This window comes from Diabrotica virgifera, chromosome 1, assembly GCF_917563875.1.
Source record: "Diabrotica virgifera virgifera chromosome 1, PGI_DIABVI_V3a".
Classification (NCBI taxonomy): Eukaryota; Metazoa; Arthropoda; class Insecta; order Coleoptera; family Chrysomelidae; genus Diabrotica; species Diabrotica virgifera.
The window spans coordinates 158,023,733-158,042,864 of record NC_065443.1 but is presented as its reverse complement, the minus strand read 5'-3'; the positions used below and the strand labels follow the sequence as shown (position 1 = coordinate 158,042,864).

The 19,132-nt window shown below is 32.3% G+C and overlaps 1 protein-coding gene across 2 annotated transcripts in view; it reads left to right on the top strand.

The window, feature by feature from the left end:
- LOC126878799 (transmembrane protein 268) overlaps nt 1-19,132 on the top strand; it is an 85,620-nt gene that overhangs the window by 22,098 nt on the left and 44,390 nt on the right. The window contains exons 2-5 of one of the 2 annotated variants that reach the window (XM_050641698.1): nt 5,458-5,573; nt 6,847-7,140; nt 11,890-12,105; nt 17,592-17,837. In XM_050641698.1, coding sequence (XP_050497655.1) covers nt 5,458-5,573; nt 6,847-7,140; nt 11,890-12,105; nt 17,592-17,837 — 872 coding nt within the window. The remainder of the gene's footprint in view (nt 1-5,457; nt 5,574-6,846; nt 7,141-11,889; nt 12,106-17,591; nt 17,838-19,132) is intronic. The other variant, XM_050641697.1, reaches the window with a different exon arrangement.

Below are 19,132 nucleotides of genomic sequence, written 5' to 3'. Positions count from 1 at the left end.
CAAAAAAACATATCTATTTTTATGTAAAGTCGTCAAATAAACACGATGGTTTGATTATTTTTCCGCTAGCTATTGTAGTTTTCAAGAAAACTGCAGAAAAGCTCTATTTTACGATTTTTCCGGATTTCTCGGCATTTTCTCGCAAAACTAATTTCAGATTCGGATTCCTGAGGGTCGAAAACATATTTGCAAAAGGGTTTCGTCTTCTTTGCCAATTTTGAGCAGTTGAGAATATTTCAGTGGACTATGTACAGAGTACATATTTCAGTAATGTACAGAGCTTTACTATCTGATTGTCTTATCACCTTTATTCTGCACAACAATAACAAGTTTTTTCAAAAGAAATAAAAATATTGGTTTGAAATATGTAATACATGGTGATTTCGTATAAGTTTGATTGTGTATAAATATGTACAAACTCGAATTTATAATAAAAAATCTAATATAATTATTTTGAATATTACATCAATTGACAGAAACCTTGAGAATGTTTTCAATATACATGAAACGCATAAAAATCGACTTTCCCAGTAGCAGTAGACAATTTGTCTGCATTATGTAAATAATCCTTGTAATATAAATACACGAACTTGTATCTGTGGGAGGAAATTTCCACTAATGAGATTATAATCTTCCAAAATAATGTTGGAAAAGATTTTCAGTGCCAAGTGTGTTTTTTAAAATTCCAACATATAAATAGCTCAGTGGTTACTCAAGGACATAAAATAATATTTTTTACTTGTATAAATAAACCCAAAGTCAAAATTATGCAGTTTTATACATGTTATAAAGATTTACTAAATGATTTATTTAATACTTGACCCAAGCCCAAGGCGACCTACATTTTTTGCATAATCAATAGTTAAAAATATTTGCATGTGAAATAGTCGATATCATACAGTATCTCTACTAGGTAGGTACCTAATTCCGTCTCTAGACCAGGGCGGATCTGTTTTTAGGTGGATGTGAGAGGTGGCATTCGGATGTTTGCAGAAAAAGTTATGTGATGATAACTTCAGTAATAATAATTGTCTTATCCTGCCTCTTAAATAAGTCCGGAACATTTATATTTTTTAAAAATAATTAAAATATTTAGAAATGTCTAAAAACATGTTTTTTTTTACTTTCTTTGCTTATAATTTATAACTTTAAAACAGCTCATTTTGGAGCAAAGTCGTACGGAAATAAAATAAAGATATCTAATTACATTTTCTACGACATACTTACGACTAGTTAAAAATGTTTATTTATTGCCCTTTTCAATGTGTTTCCTAGGACCTGCATAATTCGCCCAGAAAATCTTTATAACATAATAAAAAGTAGGTACACAAAATTTCATTAAAATCGATGTACCTACTTAATAGATTTAGCATAATAATTTTGCAATTTTAACTTCTTTAATAAGAAATTTGTTATAGTAGGGGAGGAAAGTATGCTAAATTTGCAGTCACTCGAGCGTTATGGGGACCTATTGGGTTGTGAAGATTAAGTTCTAAAACCAAAAGAAGTTAAGTAAAGTTTTCCATTTAAGTGGGGACTTTCCATTTTTTTAATTTAATTTCCCATTTCCAACAATCGTTTTTTTCGATTATAGCGCCCTCTATTCATAATTCGAAAAAATGTCTCGAATAAAAGTTACTTATTTTTTCGTAAGGAATCCAAATCTGCAATAAAAAATGGGGGCTCCTAATTAATGTTTTAAAGTAATCCCCCACCCCACCTCCGTGGGGGTTGTGTTTGGTGTCATTCGATAGATTTTTCAAAAATATTGAATACGTGTATTTTTCAGTTTTTCGAGCTGATGTTCATTTCGCGAAATATCGCGGGGTCCCTATTTAAAATTTCAAATTTACCCCCTTTCCCTCTTCGTGAGGGGTCGTGTTTGGTATCATTCGATAGATCTTTAAAAAATATAACACCTATTTTAAGTTCTTCGATCTGACGTTTATTTCTCACCAATTTCCTTATGCCCCGCTAAAACCGTCAGATTTTTGAAATATACAATACACTGTTCTGCATGTACTTAACTTACCTTATCTTAATCTGACGATTTGGAGTTTTTCTAAGGATAGATTTTTTTTTTCGGACCCTCCTTAACGAACTCGGATTTGCTGTTATAATCATGCATTTTGTATTTTTTGGGGAACTTAACAAGAAAAATTTTCTGGCGGTTAAATTAGATTGGTGCAGCATACGTTGTAAATCTTCTTCACTGTGAGAGATTAGTATTGCATCGTCTGCATAGCAGATTATTTTAAGTTGTTTTTCTCCCATTTGGTATTCTTTTTTAGTTCTCACTTTTTTTATTTCATCCATGATCAGGTTGAACAATAAATGACTCAGGGAATCCCCTTGCCCTGTCCCATTGCCAGTTTCAATTGGGCCAGATAGTTCTTCTTCTAGATACTTTTTATTTTATTCTGTTGTTCTGGTAGATGTTTTCGATCGTTTTAATTATTCCTAGAGGTACCTCTCTTGAGTATAACAAATGAATAATATACTTTTAAAGTTATAAACATTTTTTTGACTGTATGACTTGTGCACAGTTCTAAAATGTACATAATTCTAATTCTAACATCTGTTACAATTACCGGTACCATGTGGTAGTCATTGCTTTGTAGTCATATTAAATGTGAATTGTAATATCTGAAAGGGTTTTTACTCAGATATTTTTGCCTCTGAAGCTCTTAAAGTACTTATCTGACTTTAATAAATAATTTTACACTGTATCAAAGGTATTTGAGGAATACACCTCTTAATAGGTGGGTACTACCTTAAGAAGAAAGGAACAAAATGCAAAATTTTGACGCCTGTCAAAATTGTCAATATATTTTAAATTTTTCGAATCCTGAGAAAACTAATGAGTATTTTTGAAAAATTTAAACGCAGAATGAAAGATTACTTTATTACCGAGGGCCTAAAGTCCCTTTCAGCCTAATCGGACTAATCTTTCATTCTGCGTTTAAATTTTTGAAAAATACTTATTAGTTTTATCAGTATTTGAAAAAAATGAATCCCATTTAAATAGCATTAAATAGCATCAGAATTATCCGACGTTGGCGATCACCATTGCGAAGGCTTCTCGATCTTCTGCAATATGGAATATTTGTCCTGCATTTGATATCTGAGTCCATTCACGAATGTTTTTTAACCAAGAAATTTGTTTTCTTCCTACACCTCTACGACCCTCTATTTTGCCTTTATAGGGCAGTCAATGAGGGTATTTGGCTCCGAATTCCATCCTACTACATCGATTTACTTGATATTTTCACAGTAAGTAGGGAATAGCTCAAGAAACAAAGTCTACCCTATGCCGATGTGCGCTTTTATCTTGGGGGGTGGTTCCCACCCCTTCTCGGGGGTGAAAAATGTTTTGGTTAAAATAGCTATGGAAGAGGCTAGAGAACCTAATTTTAAGCAAAAACTGTTCTATAATTATTTTTTGAAAACTCAATATTTTTTGAGTTATTTGTGGTTGAAAATTGGCCATTTTCGTTGAAAAATGACACCTTTTCGGACGGATTTTTGAGAATACCTTAAAAACTATGCATCTAACAAAAAAACTATATAAAATATTTCTGTAGGTTATAAAAATACAAAGAGATTCGTTCCTTCACAAATCTTCTAGTTAAAATACAAAGAGGGATATGGTAGGTAAGAAGAGTTTGTTTTTTGCTGCATGCTCAAATCGGTGTATTCAACTTGAAATAACAGAGAAACTGTCGATTTTAGGTGTATAATGATACTAATAGCTTTTGTGTTGCTTCAAAAGACCTTTAAAATGAGCAATACTAAATGTCGATTACATTCAAACTAAGCAAGATATTCTGCAAAAAAGTTGATGGCTAATGTATTTTAAGAAGAAATGAGAAGTATATTTAACCCCTCATCCATGAGAATTTAAATACATCGTTTTCCTTCTACAATAATTTTTATTATAGTTTTATTTCTATGTTCAAAAAGTTGGACTGGATTAAAATGAATGGTTTTTGAAAAAAATAAGATCAAATTATAGAGCGCATTTTTAAATTTTCTTAAAAATCTTCCTTTTCCTCCATGTAACTCGAAAAAGATAAGAGATACGAATAAAAGATACCACACAAAAATCTAGGGCTTTTCTAGATAAAAATTTCCTTTTCATTTTTCATTACTGTATCTCTTACCATTTTCAAGTTACATGAAGAAAAAGAAAGATTTTTAAGAAAATTTAAAAATGCGCTCTATAATTTGATCTTTTTTTCCAAAAACCATTCATTTTAAACCCGTCCAACTTTTTGAACATAGAAATTACACTACAATAAAAGGTATGGTGGAAGGAAAACGATGCATTTACATTTTGGTGGATGGGGGTTAAAGTTACTTCTCATTTTTTCTTAAAATACATTAGTTTTCAATTTTGTTTGCAGCACATCTCGCTTATTTTTAATGTAATGTACCTTTAACATAGCTCATTTAAAGGTCTTTTCAAGCACTACAAAAGGCATTAGTAGCATTATACACCTAAAATCGACCGTTTCTCTGTTATTTCAAGTTGAATACACCAATTTGAGAATGTACCAAAAAATAAACTATTTTCACCTACCATATCTCTTTTTGTGTTATAAATGGAAGATTTGTGAAGGCAATCGTCTCTTTGTTTTTCATAACCTACAAAAATGTTTAATATAGTTTTTTTATTTAAATGCATAGTTTTTAAGGTATTCGCAAAAAACCGTTCGAGAATGTATTATGTTTCAATGAAAATGGTAAATTTTCAATCACTAATATCTCAAAAAGTATTCAGTTTTCAAAAAAAAATTATAGAACAGTTTTTGCTTAAGATTAGGTTCTCTAGCGAATTCCCTGGTAATTTTAACCAAAAAATTTTCCACCCTTTGAAGGGGTGGGAACCACCCCCAAGATAAAAGCACACATCGGCATAGGGTAGACTTTGAATTAGGAGATAAGTAGAGGCTGGGCCCAGAATTTCATTAAAATCCATGCAGTAGGATAGAATTCGGAGGTAATATCCTATTCTTGCTCCCATTGACTGGGGTATTAAGGATCAGTTGTAATATTTTATATCGATTTTCCCTCACTATATGTCCCAGATAAAACATTTTTCGGTGTTTAACTGTCTTGAGCAGTTCTCTTTGTTGACTCTCCTTAGTACTTCTTCATTAGTTTTTCTTGCTGTCCAAGGTATCTTCAGCATCCGTCTATGAATCCACAATTCCAATGCTTCAATTCTGTTTATGATCGATACTTTTAATATCCACACTTCTGTACCATACAAAAGTACAGACTAAACATACCTGGCACTTAACCATTCTTTCTCTTTGTTCTAACTGAGATGATTATTGCAAAGAAATGACATTTTCATAAAATTAGTTTTTTACTTGAATTTTTTTACCCCACTTTTACTTTAATTTATTACCGTTATCTTATTTATTTATAATAAAAAAACTTTTATTACAGCTAATGGTGATATTATAGTTACCCTATTACCTGTGAATACTAAACTACCATGGATTACTCCAGCTCAATTCCGTCCAGAATTAGTGCCTGAAGAGCTTATGGCTCAAGGTCTAACAGTAAGTATAGCTTTATTTTTTAGTATCATTGAGTACGCAAAAACAAAATAACATATTTATGTGATCCGATTCACATTCTATACCCCTGTATACTCGAATATTTTGTATTTTCACTTCAGATGTCTGCCTAACTATAATATACTCAATTAGGTACTGATTTTGATTGTGTTGTGCCCTAATGTCAAGTATATATACACCGTTATTAGGCGTCAACGCCGTTTCGGTATGAATCTATGGGGAGTATCACTGAGCCGCAAACCCTTATCTCTTGCGCCGTACTGGTTTCTCATAGGCCCATCACACACCAGCTTATTCCAGATTAAACCGTAGATTCTTAGAATTTTATACTACGGCGTTAGCTTTTTTATTTGTCTTTTCACTGGGCCATGGGTTGGAACTCAAATCCACCAGATTTGTCGATCAAGCGCCTCGCACCGTTTCGCTATCTGAACGACCGGCGACCGTTCGTTGTGTTGTTGATTTTCTTCCTCACCAGTGCACTTTGTGCATGATTGCGGTATTTTCAAATGCACCTTCTATTTCTAAAATGCAACAAGGGCGACTTGTTAAGGCGATAAGTTTAATTGAGGCTTCTTTTATTGCTCCAACGTCATTTTCTGACACAGGTATGTTTTCTGGTTTATGGAAAGGTAGGTATTCTTTGGGAATTATTGCCGTCTACAGCTTTGTTGTTGCCGCTGAACCCTTTGGAAGAGGCAGCAGCAATTTTGCTCTTTTTTGTTAATTTCTCCTCGGCAGTGCTTCTATTAGATATAGTCCGCTTAACAGACTCTGTGATTTCGGCAATATTATATTTTGTAATTTTATATCAACTATAGCATTTTAATGGGGTGCAAAAAATAAAAAAAAACGCGTTTTTTGCACTAATTCGTTGATGATTTAAAAACGGATGCGAACTCTAGACAGGAAATAGGTAGGTTTTCTTCCTATAGGTCTACAATAACTAAGAAAATAGTCAGCTACGTGGATATTTGAGTGTCCTGGGAAAATCCTTATTTCTCTGGACTATTGTCAAAACATGAAATTTCCAGTGCGTGAATCGACTACTTCGTTATACTACTGTCTTTGTTTGATATATTGTGTTGTATAGGAGCAAGCGGCTTAATTTAATAATTTTAGCTTCTTCGTGCAAAAAATATGTTATATAAAACATAATTCGTGGATAATATCACGCATATGCCAAAAACCAGCAGACAAACTATATCTGCTCCTAGTAAATGATAAGGCCTATTAATATTTTAATATTTTTCAGCTAACTGTAGAAGAATACGTCCAAGCCTTGGAGTTATTAGTAAACGATGTGAGATTCTCTCTATACAACGTATGCTACAAAAGAGTTCTTGTTTGTTGGATAACTCTGGCGTTTATCGTTCTTTTGGGTTTACTCTTTTCCGGTCTTCAAGGACTACTTCTCTTTGGTTTAGGAATAGGGTGGCTATTACTCAATGCGGCAGCTATATTTTTATCGATGTACTTAAAGTTCAAGCTACAAAGAAATCTGGAAAAGTGTATGGCTAACGTCAACAAACAATTGCTCAGACATAAGGTATGTATTGACAAAAACATAATTAGAAACTAAGACAAATTATAAACACATAGAGGAGCTTAATCATCATCTAGGCTTGCAAGATGATTTATAAGCTACATTTTTGATAAGAATATTTTTTTCGATAAAAAAACTTATAGTCCATTTTCTCACGGTTTTTGCTCCGCATTTTAAATAACTTCTTGGATTGACATGAAAGGCATACACGTAGCTAACATGTCAAAGAAAAAAAAGTGATATTGTGCCGATGTGTGCTTTTGCCCTTTTAGGGGGTAAAAACATACGTTCAAATTACATAAAAAAAAACACCTTTTTAGACGATTTTTCTCAAATAACTCGAAAAATAAGTACCTAATTTTATCGAAAAAAAAAATGTTTAGCAAAAATATAGCTTATAAAAAAGTGAAAGTAGGTTCTTATTCGTCAAATTCAAATCGAACGTTTCAACGTAAAATAACCAAAAAATGGAATACTTTTCGGGGAAAACACATCACAACTTCTTTAAATCGTTTAAAAAAAGCTTTATTTTTTTTTCAAAAAAGTTTCTAGAATCAAAAGTAAAAGTTATGCTCCAAGTAAAGTACCTAGATCCCTTTAAAAAAGATCGTGAAAATTACAACATAATTATCATCCCAAATGAAATTAATCGTTACAGCTTCACAAGTTACTTTACTTATATATCGCTTATATGAAAAAATGTAAGTTTCACCAGTTCAAAGTAAACAACTTTTGAAAAAATAGTTTTAAAATAAAAAATTATTTTTTGAAATTTTGAAAAAAATAATTTTTTTTTCAAAATAATAAAGTATTAATGATACAAAAAATCTTGAAGAGTAAGAAAATGTAGTGTTTGCTTTTCTGAATATTTTGGATTTTTTTGTTTTTCTTTAAGACCAAAATTGGTTAAGATATATGGTTGTTCTAAAGCATACACTCGTGATTTGTGATTCGTTCAAGCCCTTTCAACTCAGCCCTTAAAAAAACACTTTGAACCGATGAAACTTGCACATCATAAATAATACATAAGTAAAGTAATTTGTGAAGCGGTTATGATTAATTTCATTTGGCATGCTAATTAGGGGCTGATTTTCAAGATTTCTTTTTAAAAAGGACCAACTTTTTAAAGACTTTTGGAAACTAAAAAAAAAAACAAAAATAAAGCTGTTTTTAAACATTTTAAACAAGTTTTGATGAATTTTCCCCGAAAACTGCTTAATTTTTTAGTTATTTCAAATTGAAATATTCGATTTGGAATTTGACGAATGAAAACCTACTTTTCATTAGCTAGCTTCTGCTGAGTCTACAAACTTCGTACATAGCACCAACATTTTTCACTTTTTTATAACTATTTTTGCTAACAATAGTTTTTTCGATCAAATACTTATTTTTTGAGTTAATTGCGAAAACCCGTCTGGAAACGTGTTTTTTTTTGTTGAAAAATGAACATATTCACTCGCAAATAACTCGAAAAGTATTGACTTAATGAATTATCTATTTTCGGACTTATTTTGAACGTATGGTTTTCACTTCCGAGAAGGGTGGCTTTTAACTCTCAAATAAAAACAACTAACGGCAAAAGTCCAAAAGTGAAGTGGAAGATAACAGGAGCCTAAACCCAAATTTTCATGCAATTCAGTGACCTATGAGGTAAAAGATCTGACGCAGGAATGCTATGCTCAATATGTGCACTGTACTGAAACAGCTATTAGCTCTAACATAAAAAAAATTGGTCATTTGTTAAAAATCAAAGAAAAAGCAGTTCTTTTCCAAATACACTTAAATATTTGGATAAGACTAGTTGTTCTGGGGAGGAAATATCGAACATGTTTGCTGATTATTTTTCAACAGTATATTCACATGATGATGTTAATGTATATGATAATAACACTCATGAAATATCTACATCCAATAATCATATTCAGTAAACTCTTTTCTTTCGATGTTAATAAAGGGCCTGGACCAGATGGGCTACCTACTTTATTCTTAAAAAAATACTCCTTTAATCTTTCCTGACCTCCAAACTGGAATGTTCCCCGACTACTGGAAAGAGAGCTTTCTAAAGCCCGTTTTTAAATCCGGAGACAAAACCTGTTTAATAAACTGTCGTCCCATCAGTATAATCAATGCAATCCCCAAGGTATTTGAAAGTCTGGTATGTGACATTCTAACCCCTCTACTTGAACCCTTACTAGTCCAACAATAGTTTGGGTTTAGACCACGAACATTTCCAGAATTAAATCTTCTTAGTAAGGTGGACTTCTTGCTCGCTACCTTGGAGAAGGGGTATCAAGTGGATACAATATACACTGACTTCTCCAAAGCATTCGACAGAGTGCCACACAATATTTTGTTGCATAAGTTAAAACTGTTTGGGATTGATGAGCCTTTATTGTCATGTTTCCAAAGCTACTTATCTGATCGTAGACTGATTGTTAAAACTAGCACTTTTCTTTCTAAAATTATCCAAGTTCTATCAAGAGTGCCTCAAGGCCCTCACCTTGGGACACTCTTGTTTAATATTTTCATAAATGACATAAATTAATGTTTCACGATCAGCTTATTTGTGCTCTTTGCTGATGATCTAAAATTAAGCTGTGTGATTAAATCCCACGAGGATTGTGAAAAACTACAGTACGATTTAAATAAGTGACTAGAATGGTGTAAAAGAAATGGCATGGAACTTAATCTAACTAAATGTAAAAATATGACTTTTTCCCGTTCCAGAAATACTATTGTTTTTGACTATAATATTGGTCACTATACTGTTGCAAGAACTTCCCTTTTTAAAGACTTGGGTGTCACCCTTGATACAAACTTACAGTTTTCTCATCATCTAGAGAATGTTGTTAATAAGGCTTTCCAGATGCTAGGTTTTATTAGAAGATACACCCAGGACTTCACAAATATTACAGCTTTAAAATCCTCTATTGTGCCCTGGTCCGTCCCCATCTTGAGTATGCCTCCTGTGTATGGTCTCCTTTTTATGGAGTATATACTAATGCTCTTCAGTTAGTTGAACATAAATTTTTAAAACAAATTGCATATAGACTTAATATCTTGGACAACTACAATGATGCAGATATTCTTAATATCCTAAATATGGCACCAATCACTGCCCATCATAAGAGAAGGGATCTCATCCCTTTCCCATTCTCAATTATAGAATAGTGAAATTATGAAATTTGTACTTGATATAGAAGTGATCAATATTCAATACACTAGGCTGTAGTGGTTACTGTGGGTAGGACACGTGGTTATGATGCATGGGTACACAATCCTCAGAAAATTAATAAACGCAAAAATGCAAGGGAAAAACTTGTTTGGATATCAAAAAATAGATGGAAGGACGAAGTAGATAAGGATGCTAAGAACCTCCTAAAACGAGGTTCATGGAAAAGAACAGCAGTACTGCTGGAGATGAAGAAGCTTACTGAAGGAGGCCAAAGACTGACCCGCGAATGAATGGATGGAATGCAAGGTAATAGTGAGACTGTGAGCCAATAACAAGTTAAAAAACCGAAATTTTAAACCAAAATATTGTGGAAAACCACAAACAATCAAGTGATGGATCTCTTCAAGACAATAATAGTAGAAAAAATGTGCTTGATTATGAAAGTGAGTTTAAACGCAATTTGGAGGAATATGGCAAGTATTGCAAGTATGGGAGATACATACTGCTGTTGAAGTATTTTATAAAACGCCAGGAAAGAAGTTTGACAATAAAGTGTCTTGGTGGTGGTCAAACAAAGTTCATGAGAAAATGAAGGAAAGGAGAAAATTATGCACTACTCCAAGAAATTAACGCACCACCTTAAAAATGGGTCATTTTTGATGTCTCAAATTTCCTAAACCTGTTGTCCGATTTAAGTGATATTTTTAATCTGTTATAGCCTTATTCTTTAACAATATCGCCATAATAGTATTGTTGCTAGACACGTAAATTGCCATTTTATACTGGGTATACCAATCAAACTGTGTTTTTTTCTCAAAGTTCACCATAACCTGTGGAGTATTATAGCATTTATAAAATACTGAAATTAAAACCCACTATAATAGTCTCAGGTTTTCTTAACATTCTGTTTTTTAATTCATTCACTTAGTTGAATAATCAGAAAGTTAGGTACTTTAACAACTAGCCATATTCTTCATCAATTCAGGGTGTTTCTAAATAAGTGCGACAAACTTTAAGGGGTAACTCTGCATGAAAAAATATGACAGTTTGCTTAATAAACATGTCCGCAAATGCTTCGTTTCCGAAATACGGGATGTTAAAATTTTTCTTACAAACTGACGATTTATTTATTGCTCTAAAACCGGTTTAGATATGTATGTAAATGAAATTTGGTAAGTTTTACTTACAATTAACTTACAATTAATAATTTTATATTCTCCATTGGCGCGCATACAGGTCATATTACCCGTTTGCGTGCGTCAAACATTACCAAATGTTTGACCAATAAATCTGAATAATAATTGTTTATTATTATTTTGATTATTGAAACGCTAATGCGGAGATACATATGGCTGCATTTTTATCACAAGTTTTAACACCGCTGGTTTGTTTATTTATTTCAGTTTTCTCTATTTTTTGTGATTTCTCTTCTAGTGCTGAATTTAAATCTTAATATCTTTAATCACACAATATAGTCACTTGTACTATCCGAATTATCATGCAACGGATAGTAAGTGAATTTCATTTGTCCATAAATTTGTGATTTTTTCATGCCAAATATTTTTTATCTTTTTCAGATAGTATTAGCTCTGGATGACAGAGGAAAAATAAGCTGCCACAAAGTGACGCTATGTTTTATATACATGGATTCGGCGCCCTGCATAGCCCATCTGCAGACAACCATCGACCAACAAGAAAGGGACCAAAACGGTGGATGGGAACAAAGAATGGATATTTCCGCACAAGATATTATAATACAAGGTAGTCGGACTACCAGATTATCCAGGAAACAGGTAGGATGTTTTTCCATATCGCTTTTTGTATGAGTGTTAATGCAAATTTAACCAAAACTGTAGCATTTGCAATAAATATGTAGCTATAACGGGATTGGGGAAGAGAATGTCATGTGTACAATTTTTTTAATATTATAATTATTATTTTGTAGAAAATTCATTATAAGCTATACATATTTACTCATATTCTCTGGATAGAAGTCTACAAGTTTATCCTGGAATTGTTTGTTTGTGGTATCTCGGCATTTATTTATTTATCTCTGTGAACACAAACCACACATTAATGGTTTGTAACCCGTCAATACTGGGTTGGTAATCCATCTATATCTTGGGCTGTTATAGACGCTTCTTGAAAGTCATAAGCTTTTTTTATTTAACATAATTAAATTTCTGATTAACCTCTTTTATTTAAATTTATCTATCCACTCCTGCATGTAGGTCTCTTCCAAGTATTGCTTTCATCTTTTTGACACCTGTACAAATCTCATTTACTGTTTGCCCGCCACTGTTCTTATACCTTTGATCTCCTTCAAGGAAGTCTCCTTGTACTTCTTTTCATCTCTCTGGGTCTTCACCTCAGGATTCAACCTGTCCACTTATTATCATCATATTTGCCTATCTGGCCAGCTCATCCCTGACCTTATACGCATTTTTTCACCTACTCCACGATATTTCTGACTTTTGTTTTTCGTCTTATTTCTTCTTCTTCTTCTTGAAGTTGTACAGGATTTATATTGGCATCCAAAAATAAGAGTAATCCATATCGATTTAATTTTTAAAGTCTCAAACAAATATTATTTACATGTATTGTTTACATTACGTAAATGGGTGACATTGGTTTTGCAATGTAGGCCACTCGTTTTGAAAACAACGAAGTCAGCAGTTATGTTACTATTAGGAATTCATGGTCACATTCAGGTGTAGTCAATCATAACAAAACAATTACTTACGATTTATTTATAGATACGAAGAAAGTAAAGAAGAGATTATTCATTATTCAGACATCGACGTGGTTAGATCAGAGACGTTGTCCGCCATCTAGTTAGTGTCGTATTTAGTGTTCTAAATAAATATATTTTGGTAAATAGTGTTATAACAAATCAACCCCATCATCGGGGGTAAAAACCCCCGTACCACCATATGGCGACCCTGCCAGGATATGTTATGCCTATTTGTGACGAATGTTGGCGATTATCATAGCAATCTTTATCTTATCTGCATCAGCGCGGAAAGCTGCACATATGTTGCGTTGAACCAGGTTCTGAGGTTTTTTAACCAGGATGTTCTTCCTGGACCTCGCTTTCCAAATATTTTTCCATTCAGGATGACTTATAGGAGTTTATATCTAGATTCATTTCGCATAATGTGTCCGAAGTATTGGAACTTCTGAGATTTGATGTGTTCTCCATCTTTCTCCTTCATTCTTCTGAATACCTCCCTATTTTTGGCCCGGTTAGTCTCAAAATGCTTCCCAATTTTCTGCACATATCTTCGTTCAATGTACACTATTCAACTCTAAAAATGGAGAGAGAAGAGAGAAGACGTATCATCGCAGCATTCTTACTTTTATGCCAAGAGAGAGGTTGTGGCTCTTGAAGAAGGTCCCCATCGATCTCTTGGTTGTTGGTCCACTCTTCATTTATTATGGTGCCGAGGTAGTTGTCGTACGTTACTCTTTCTATAGGGATTTGTTTGACGTAGAGTTGACCTTCTGCTATCTTAGATGTTAAAAGAGATTGAAGATTAGAGGAGACAAAATATAGCCTTGCCTCACTCCACGCATGATTTTCACATATTGGATGTGTTCACCTTCAACTCTGAGATTTGCGGTCTAAATAAAATCGTATGGCATTTTTGCCGGGGAGATCCTTTCGGACAGTTCCGGCGCCATTTACATCTTTAACCCTGTTTCAAGTAACTAGTGCCGATGTACACTACCCCAGGGGGACCGACGGCTTTACGTGCTCTCCGAGGCACGGTGAGACGGCTCGTGTCATTATTGGAAATGAAAATGGTTTGTCTTTGACAGGGCTCGAACCCACGTGCACTGGCGTATGAGGCCAGCGAATATGCCGTTACTCCACGGCCGCTCAAGGTTTCTAATGATTTCCTATTATTTTATAATTATTTTCGTCTTAATTTCGATGTCTCTAATCTTTTCTCTTGCCGATATTCCAAGCATAATTCGTTTCATTGAAATTTCTGTTTTTTCTAGTTTTTTAATTTGCTTCATTGTACGGGACACGGAGTCCATAGGTACCCATCAGTAGTATACACATTACACATGTTATAAACTTTCCTCTTTTGTTGATGGAAATGGAGCTGTTTTTCAGAATGTGGGCATTTTAGGATGTTTTACAATTTACTGAAAGTGACCAGCGTTAATTGTGTTGTTATTCTGTGTCTTCTTGTTTTTTCAGTTTCCTCATTTGGTCTTTTAGATTGATGACCTGAGCTAAGTATACTTAGTACTCGACGATTTCTGTATTATTTTGTGTTGTTATATGTGTCTGTTCTTGGCTCACTATTTTATTTTGTAATTATTTAAATTTATTGTTAGGCCTATATTACCGGATATTTTATGTAGTTATAACCATTCTTTCAATTCTCGAATATTATTTGCTGTAAGACTATGCCATCAGCAAGTAAGAGGTAGGTTAAGTGTATTTCGTCGATGTTTATATCTTTTGTGTTCCATTTTAATTCTAAAAAATGTCTTCGAGGACTAAGGTGAATAGTTTGGGTAAGATAGTATTTTCGTCTAGTTGCGCCAAACCTCTGGTTTTATTTGATTGCGGCTAAATTATGGGATATACAAAAAAATGTTTTTAACAAAACTAATGTATATCAAAACTGTCTATAATTTAAAATTATTTTCGATTATACCGGGTGAGTCAGAACGACGCGACGGTATGAACCAAAGTTGTATTTTTTTAAATGGAACACCCTATATATTTAATCATTTTTGAATATAGTTTTTAAAAATATGAAAAATTTATATAAGGTATTATAGGCCTAAAGTTAACAATTTTCGAAATATTTACACTTTTATTGAGAAAAATGGTAATATTCAAAGGGCTGTAGAGTAGGCTTTCAAGGTAATAAAAATTTAAATGACATGTTAAAGTTTTTTTAGTATACTGTTATTTTTAAAAAAATTAACATATTTGACATATAGCCATAAAATATACAGTGTCATCACTATTTGCAAATACAAAATTTTCTCATTTTTTTTTAAATGGGACAACCTGTATATTAGTATTGCCTTTTGTAGTAAATATTACAACCTTTCTTTTGGTATAAGGTTGTATGCACCTAGCATGTTTCGTTTTGTAGATATTTAAAAAAAACTATAGATATTACGTTTTTGCGGATTTTTTATTAAAAGTTTTTTTTGCCAAAAAAATAATTATAATCTGGTTTAGAAACATACATCAAAATATCAAATATGAAAATAAAAACGTAATTAAAGATTAAAATAAATCGTATACTAGTACAATTCAATTGAATTTAATAAATTAAAATTATTTTACAAAAAATATTTTACCATACTAATGAATGCATAAATTAGTTACTAAATTAAATAAACAACCAAATTTGATATCTACCGTAGTAATTTTTCGACCACAGCAACTTTCCTGTACCAAATTAATTGTTAGTTGTATTGTATTTACGAGTAAGATCTGTTAAACTTTTAATTTACCTTTTAAACTTAATTACATCTTGAGAACATAAAGTATGCTTTGAAACAAATGAATGTTAAATGTATTAGCCAAATTATTTATTAATATAAATAGTATTAACTGGTGTCACAAAAGCTGGTAATAGTTTTGTAGGTGAAATTTTTATAACAATTTTTTATATTTTAAATTTTAATTTTTTAACCGAATAATTGATGGATATGACATTTGTTTTGGGTGAAACCATTAGGTAGAAATTATTACCAGCTTTTGTGACACGACTACATAGATACTATTTACTTCATAATATACTTCTATAACGTTCATTTGTTTCAAAGCATACTTTATACGTTCTCAAGATGTAGGTTAATTAAAAAGTTATTAACTGATCTTACTCGTAAATACAATTTAACTAACAAAATTGGGTACAATAAAGTTACTAGGGTAGAAAAAATTCTAAGGTAGATTTTAAAATTGGTTGTTTAATTTAATAATTAATTTATCCATATTAATTACTTATTAGTATGGTAAAAGATTGTTAGTAACATAATTTTAAAGTTATTAAATTCAATTAAGTTGCACTTGCATACGTTTTATTTTTTTCTTTAATTACGTTTTTATTTTGATCTTTTATATTTTAGTGTATGTTTCTAAAAATATTTACAAAACCAAACATGCTATGTACATACAACAGAAAGGTTGTAATATTTACTACAAAATGCAATACTAATTATACTAAATACTAATAATACACACTAGTAATACATACTAAACATAATCCACAGCCCTATACATATTACAATTTTTCTCAATAAAAATGTAAATATTTCGAAAATTATTAACTTTAGGCCTATAAGACCTTATGCAAATTTTTCATATTTTTAAAAACTATATTCAAAAATGATTTAATATATAGGGTGTTCCATTTAAAAAAAATAAAACTTTGGTTTACATCGTCGTTCTGACTCACACTGTATAATCGAAAATAATTTTAAATTATAGACAGTTTTGATATACATTAGTTTTGTTAAAAACATTTTTTTGTATATACCATAGTTTAGCCGCAATCAAAGAAAACCAGAGGTTTGGCGCACCCTGTATGTAAGGTTGCATTTTCTTATATGTTTTAAATGATGCTTGTGTATGTTGAAAAAATTGTTACGTGTTTTAGAATTTTTAACATTGTCCGTAATTCATTAACCTGAACAATACTGACAATACCTGAAGTTTTTGTAGACTTAGGGCCGGTTGTTCGAACGCTAATCAACAATGATCATTATCAAATATTTAATTACTGTCACCAACTGTCAATGTCAACTTTGTTTGGGTTGCTGAAAACATAATTGATTACAATTATGAGACTAGTTAATCAATTAACATAACAATTATTAACATAATTGATTAATAAATCTCATAATTGTAATCAATTATGTTTTCAGCAACCCAAACAAAGTTGACATTGACAGTTTCATGACAGTAATTAAATATTTGATAATGATCATTTTTGATTAGCGTTCGAACAACCGGCCCTTAAGGGCATAACCTGTGAATAATCAATATAAGTTTTAATTTCAGTGTAAAGTTTTTGATAGGTTCTTATCGCATGCCTGATTTTAGGTCAAAAACAATATTTACCTATACTACACATTACTTTTCAAAGCTGCATATTGTGAATTAATCTTATCAGATTTCTGTTAATGTAATGTTTTTTAAATATTATTATTTGTGGCTTTTGCTGAGCCCTTCAAAATTTAATCAACTAATAAAAATAATATATAAAGATTTACAAATATTTTCAATCAATAGGGACAAGCCGAGCAAGTGTTCCTTCGTTACTTACAAAGGTGGGGCAAGGACTTTTTGCGCAGGCGGTTAGATTGGACCTTGGACGAAATACTGGGTAATCCATCCAACCCAAGACATATCACGACCTGTTTATGTCCATGTCAATACGCCGAAGAAATTTTGCAGAACAAACCTCCAAGGGCAGACAATCGAAGAGATTGCTGCCCTTTGTGGTCGAGAATTATGATACACATGGGCATTTATTGAGTAATGTTTTATTATTATTTTACATGTTTTTCCATAAGCATTCGTTATATGTTTAAAGGGAGGAAAGAGTTCCGATTGAACACTCTAGTAATCAAATTTCATAATTATTTATTAGATATGTTTGATAAAAAATAAAACATTAAGAATTTTTTTTTTCTAAATTTTCATATTTATTAAAATATTATACTTATAGTAGTTAAATAAACACAGGGTTACTCGTTACTCAGGGTCATGGACAGTCAGGGTATGGGTCAAATGAAAATCCTCAACTAGAGGAACAGCTTGGACAAGCTCTCATCCTTTGCTGGTAATCAGTTTATGAAATTGAAAAAAAAAACAATTAGGTCACTAACCTAAAACATTTTCGCGAACGTCGATTTCAATTTTCATGAAAGCTGAGATCAAGTCAAAAAGACACTACTAAATACGGAGGAACTGGCAAACGTAGAGTCGGGTTATTATTTGAATCACAGTTCCAAAATCACAACAGTTGAAGTGGTGCAGGTGGCTTAACGTTAAAAAACACGACTAATAAAATACTGTTATACATATCTAGTAAATTTAAGAATGAGTTAAGCTTTTGTTTTCTTCTGCGTCTTCTTCGTTTTGTATAGACATAACCCCGTTTGTTTTTTCAATGTGCCGCCAGTAAGTTGTCGTTCCATCGTTTTAGTGGTCTTCCCATGGATCATCTTTCTATTGGGGAACCGCCTCTCACCGTCCTTACTATAGTATATTTGCTGTCATTCGACTTATGTGGTCATTCCATTCTACTCTTCAGTTTCTTACCCACTTAGTAATGTTCTCCACCTTGCATCTCTGTCGTATACCTGTACTTCTAGCTCTGTCCCATAGTGTCTTACCATCGATTTTTTGAAGGGTTTTCATCTCCGCGGTTTCGAGCAGTATTTTTGTCTTCTCCCTTTCAGGTCGTGTTTATGCCGCGTATGTCATTATTGGTCTGATGACTGTTTTGTAAATTCTGCCTTTCATTCCTTTTTAGATATGTTTATTTCTCCATATTGTGCCATTCAGGCAAACTGTGGCTCTGTTTGCTCTTTTCACTTGATCTTCCACTTCTGTTTCGAGCTTTCCGTCGCTAGATAGTGTGATGCCTGAATATTTAAACTCCATCACTTGTTATATTATCTGACCTTCCAGCTCCAATTTACATCTTATTGGATTTGTTGTGATAACCATGCATTCTGTTTTTTTTTGGAAAATTAACATGTTAAATTTTCTGGCCGTTATATTAAATTAGTGCAGCATACGTTGTAAATTATCTTCACTTTGAG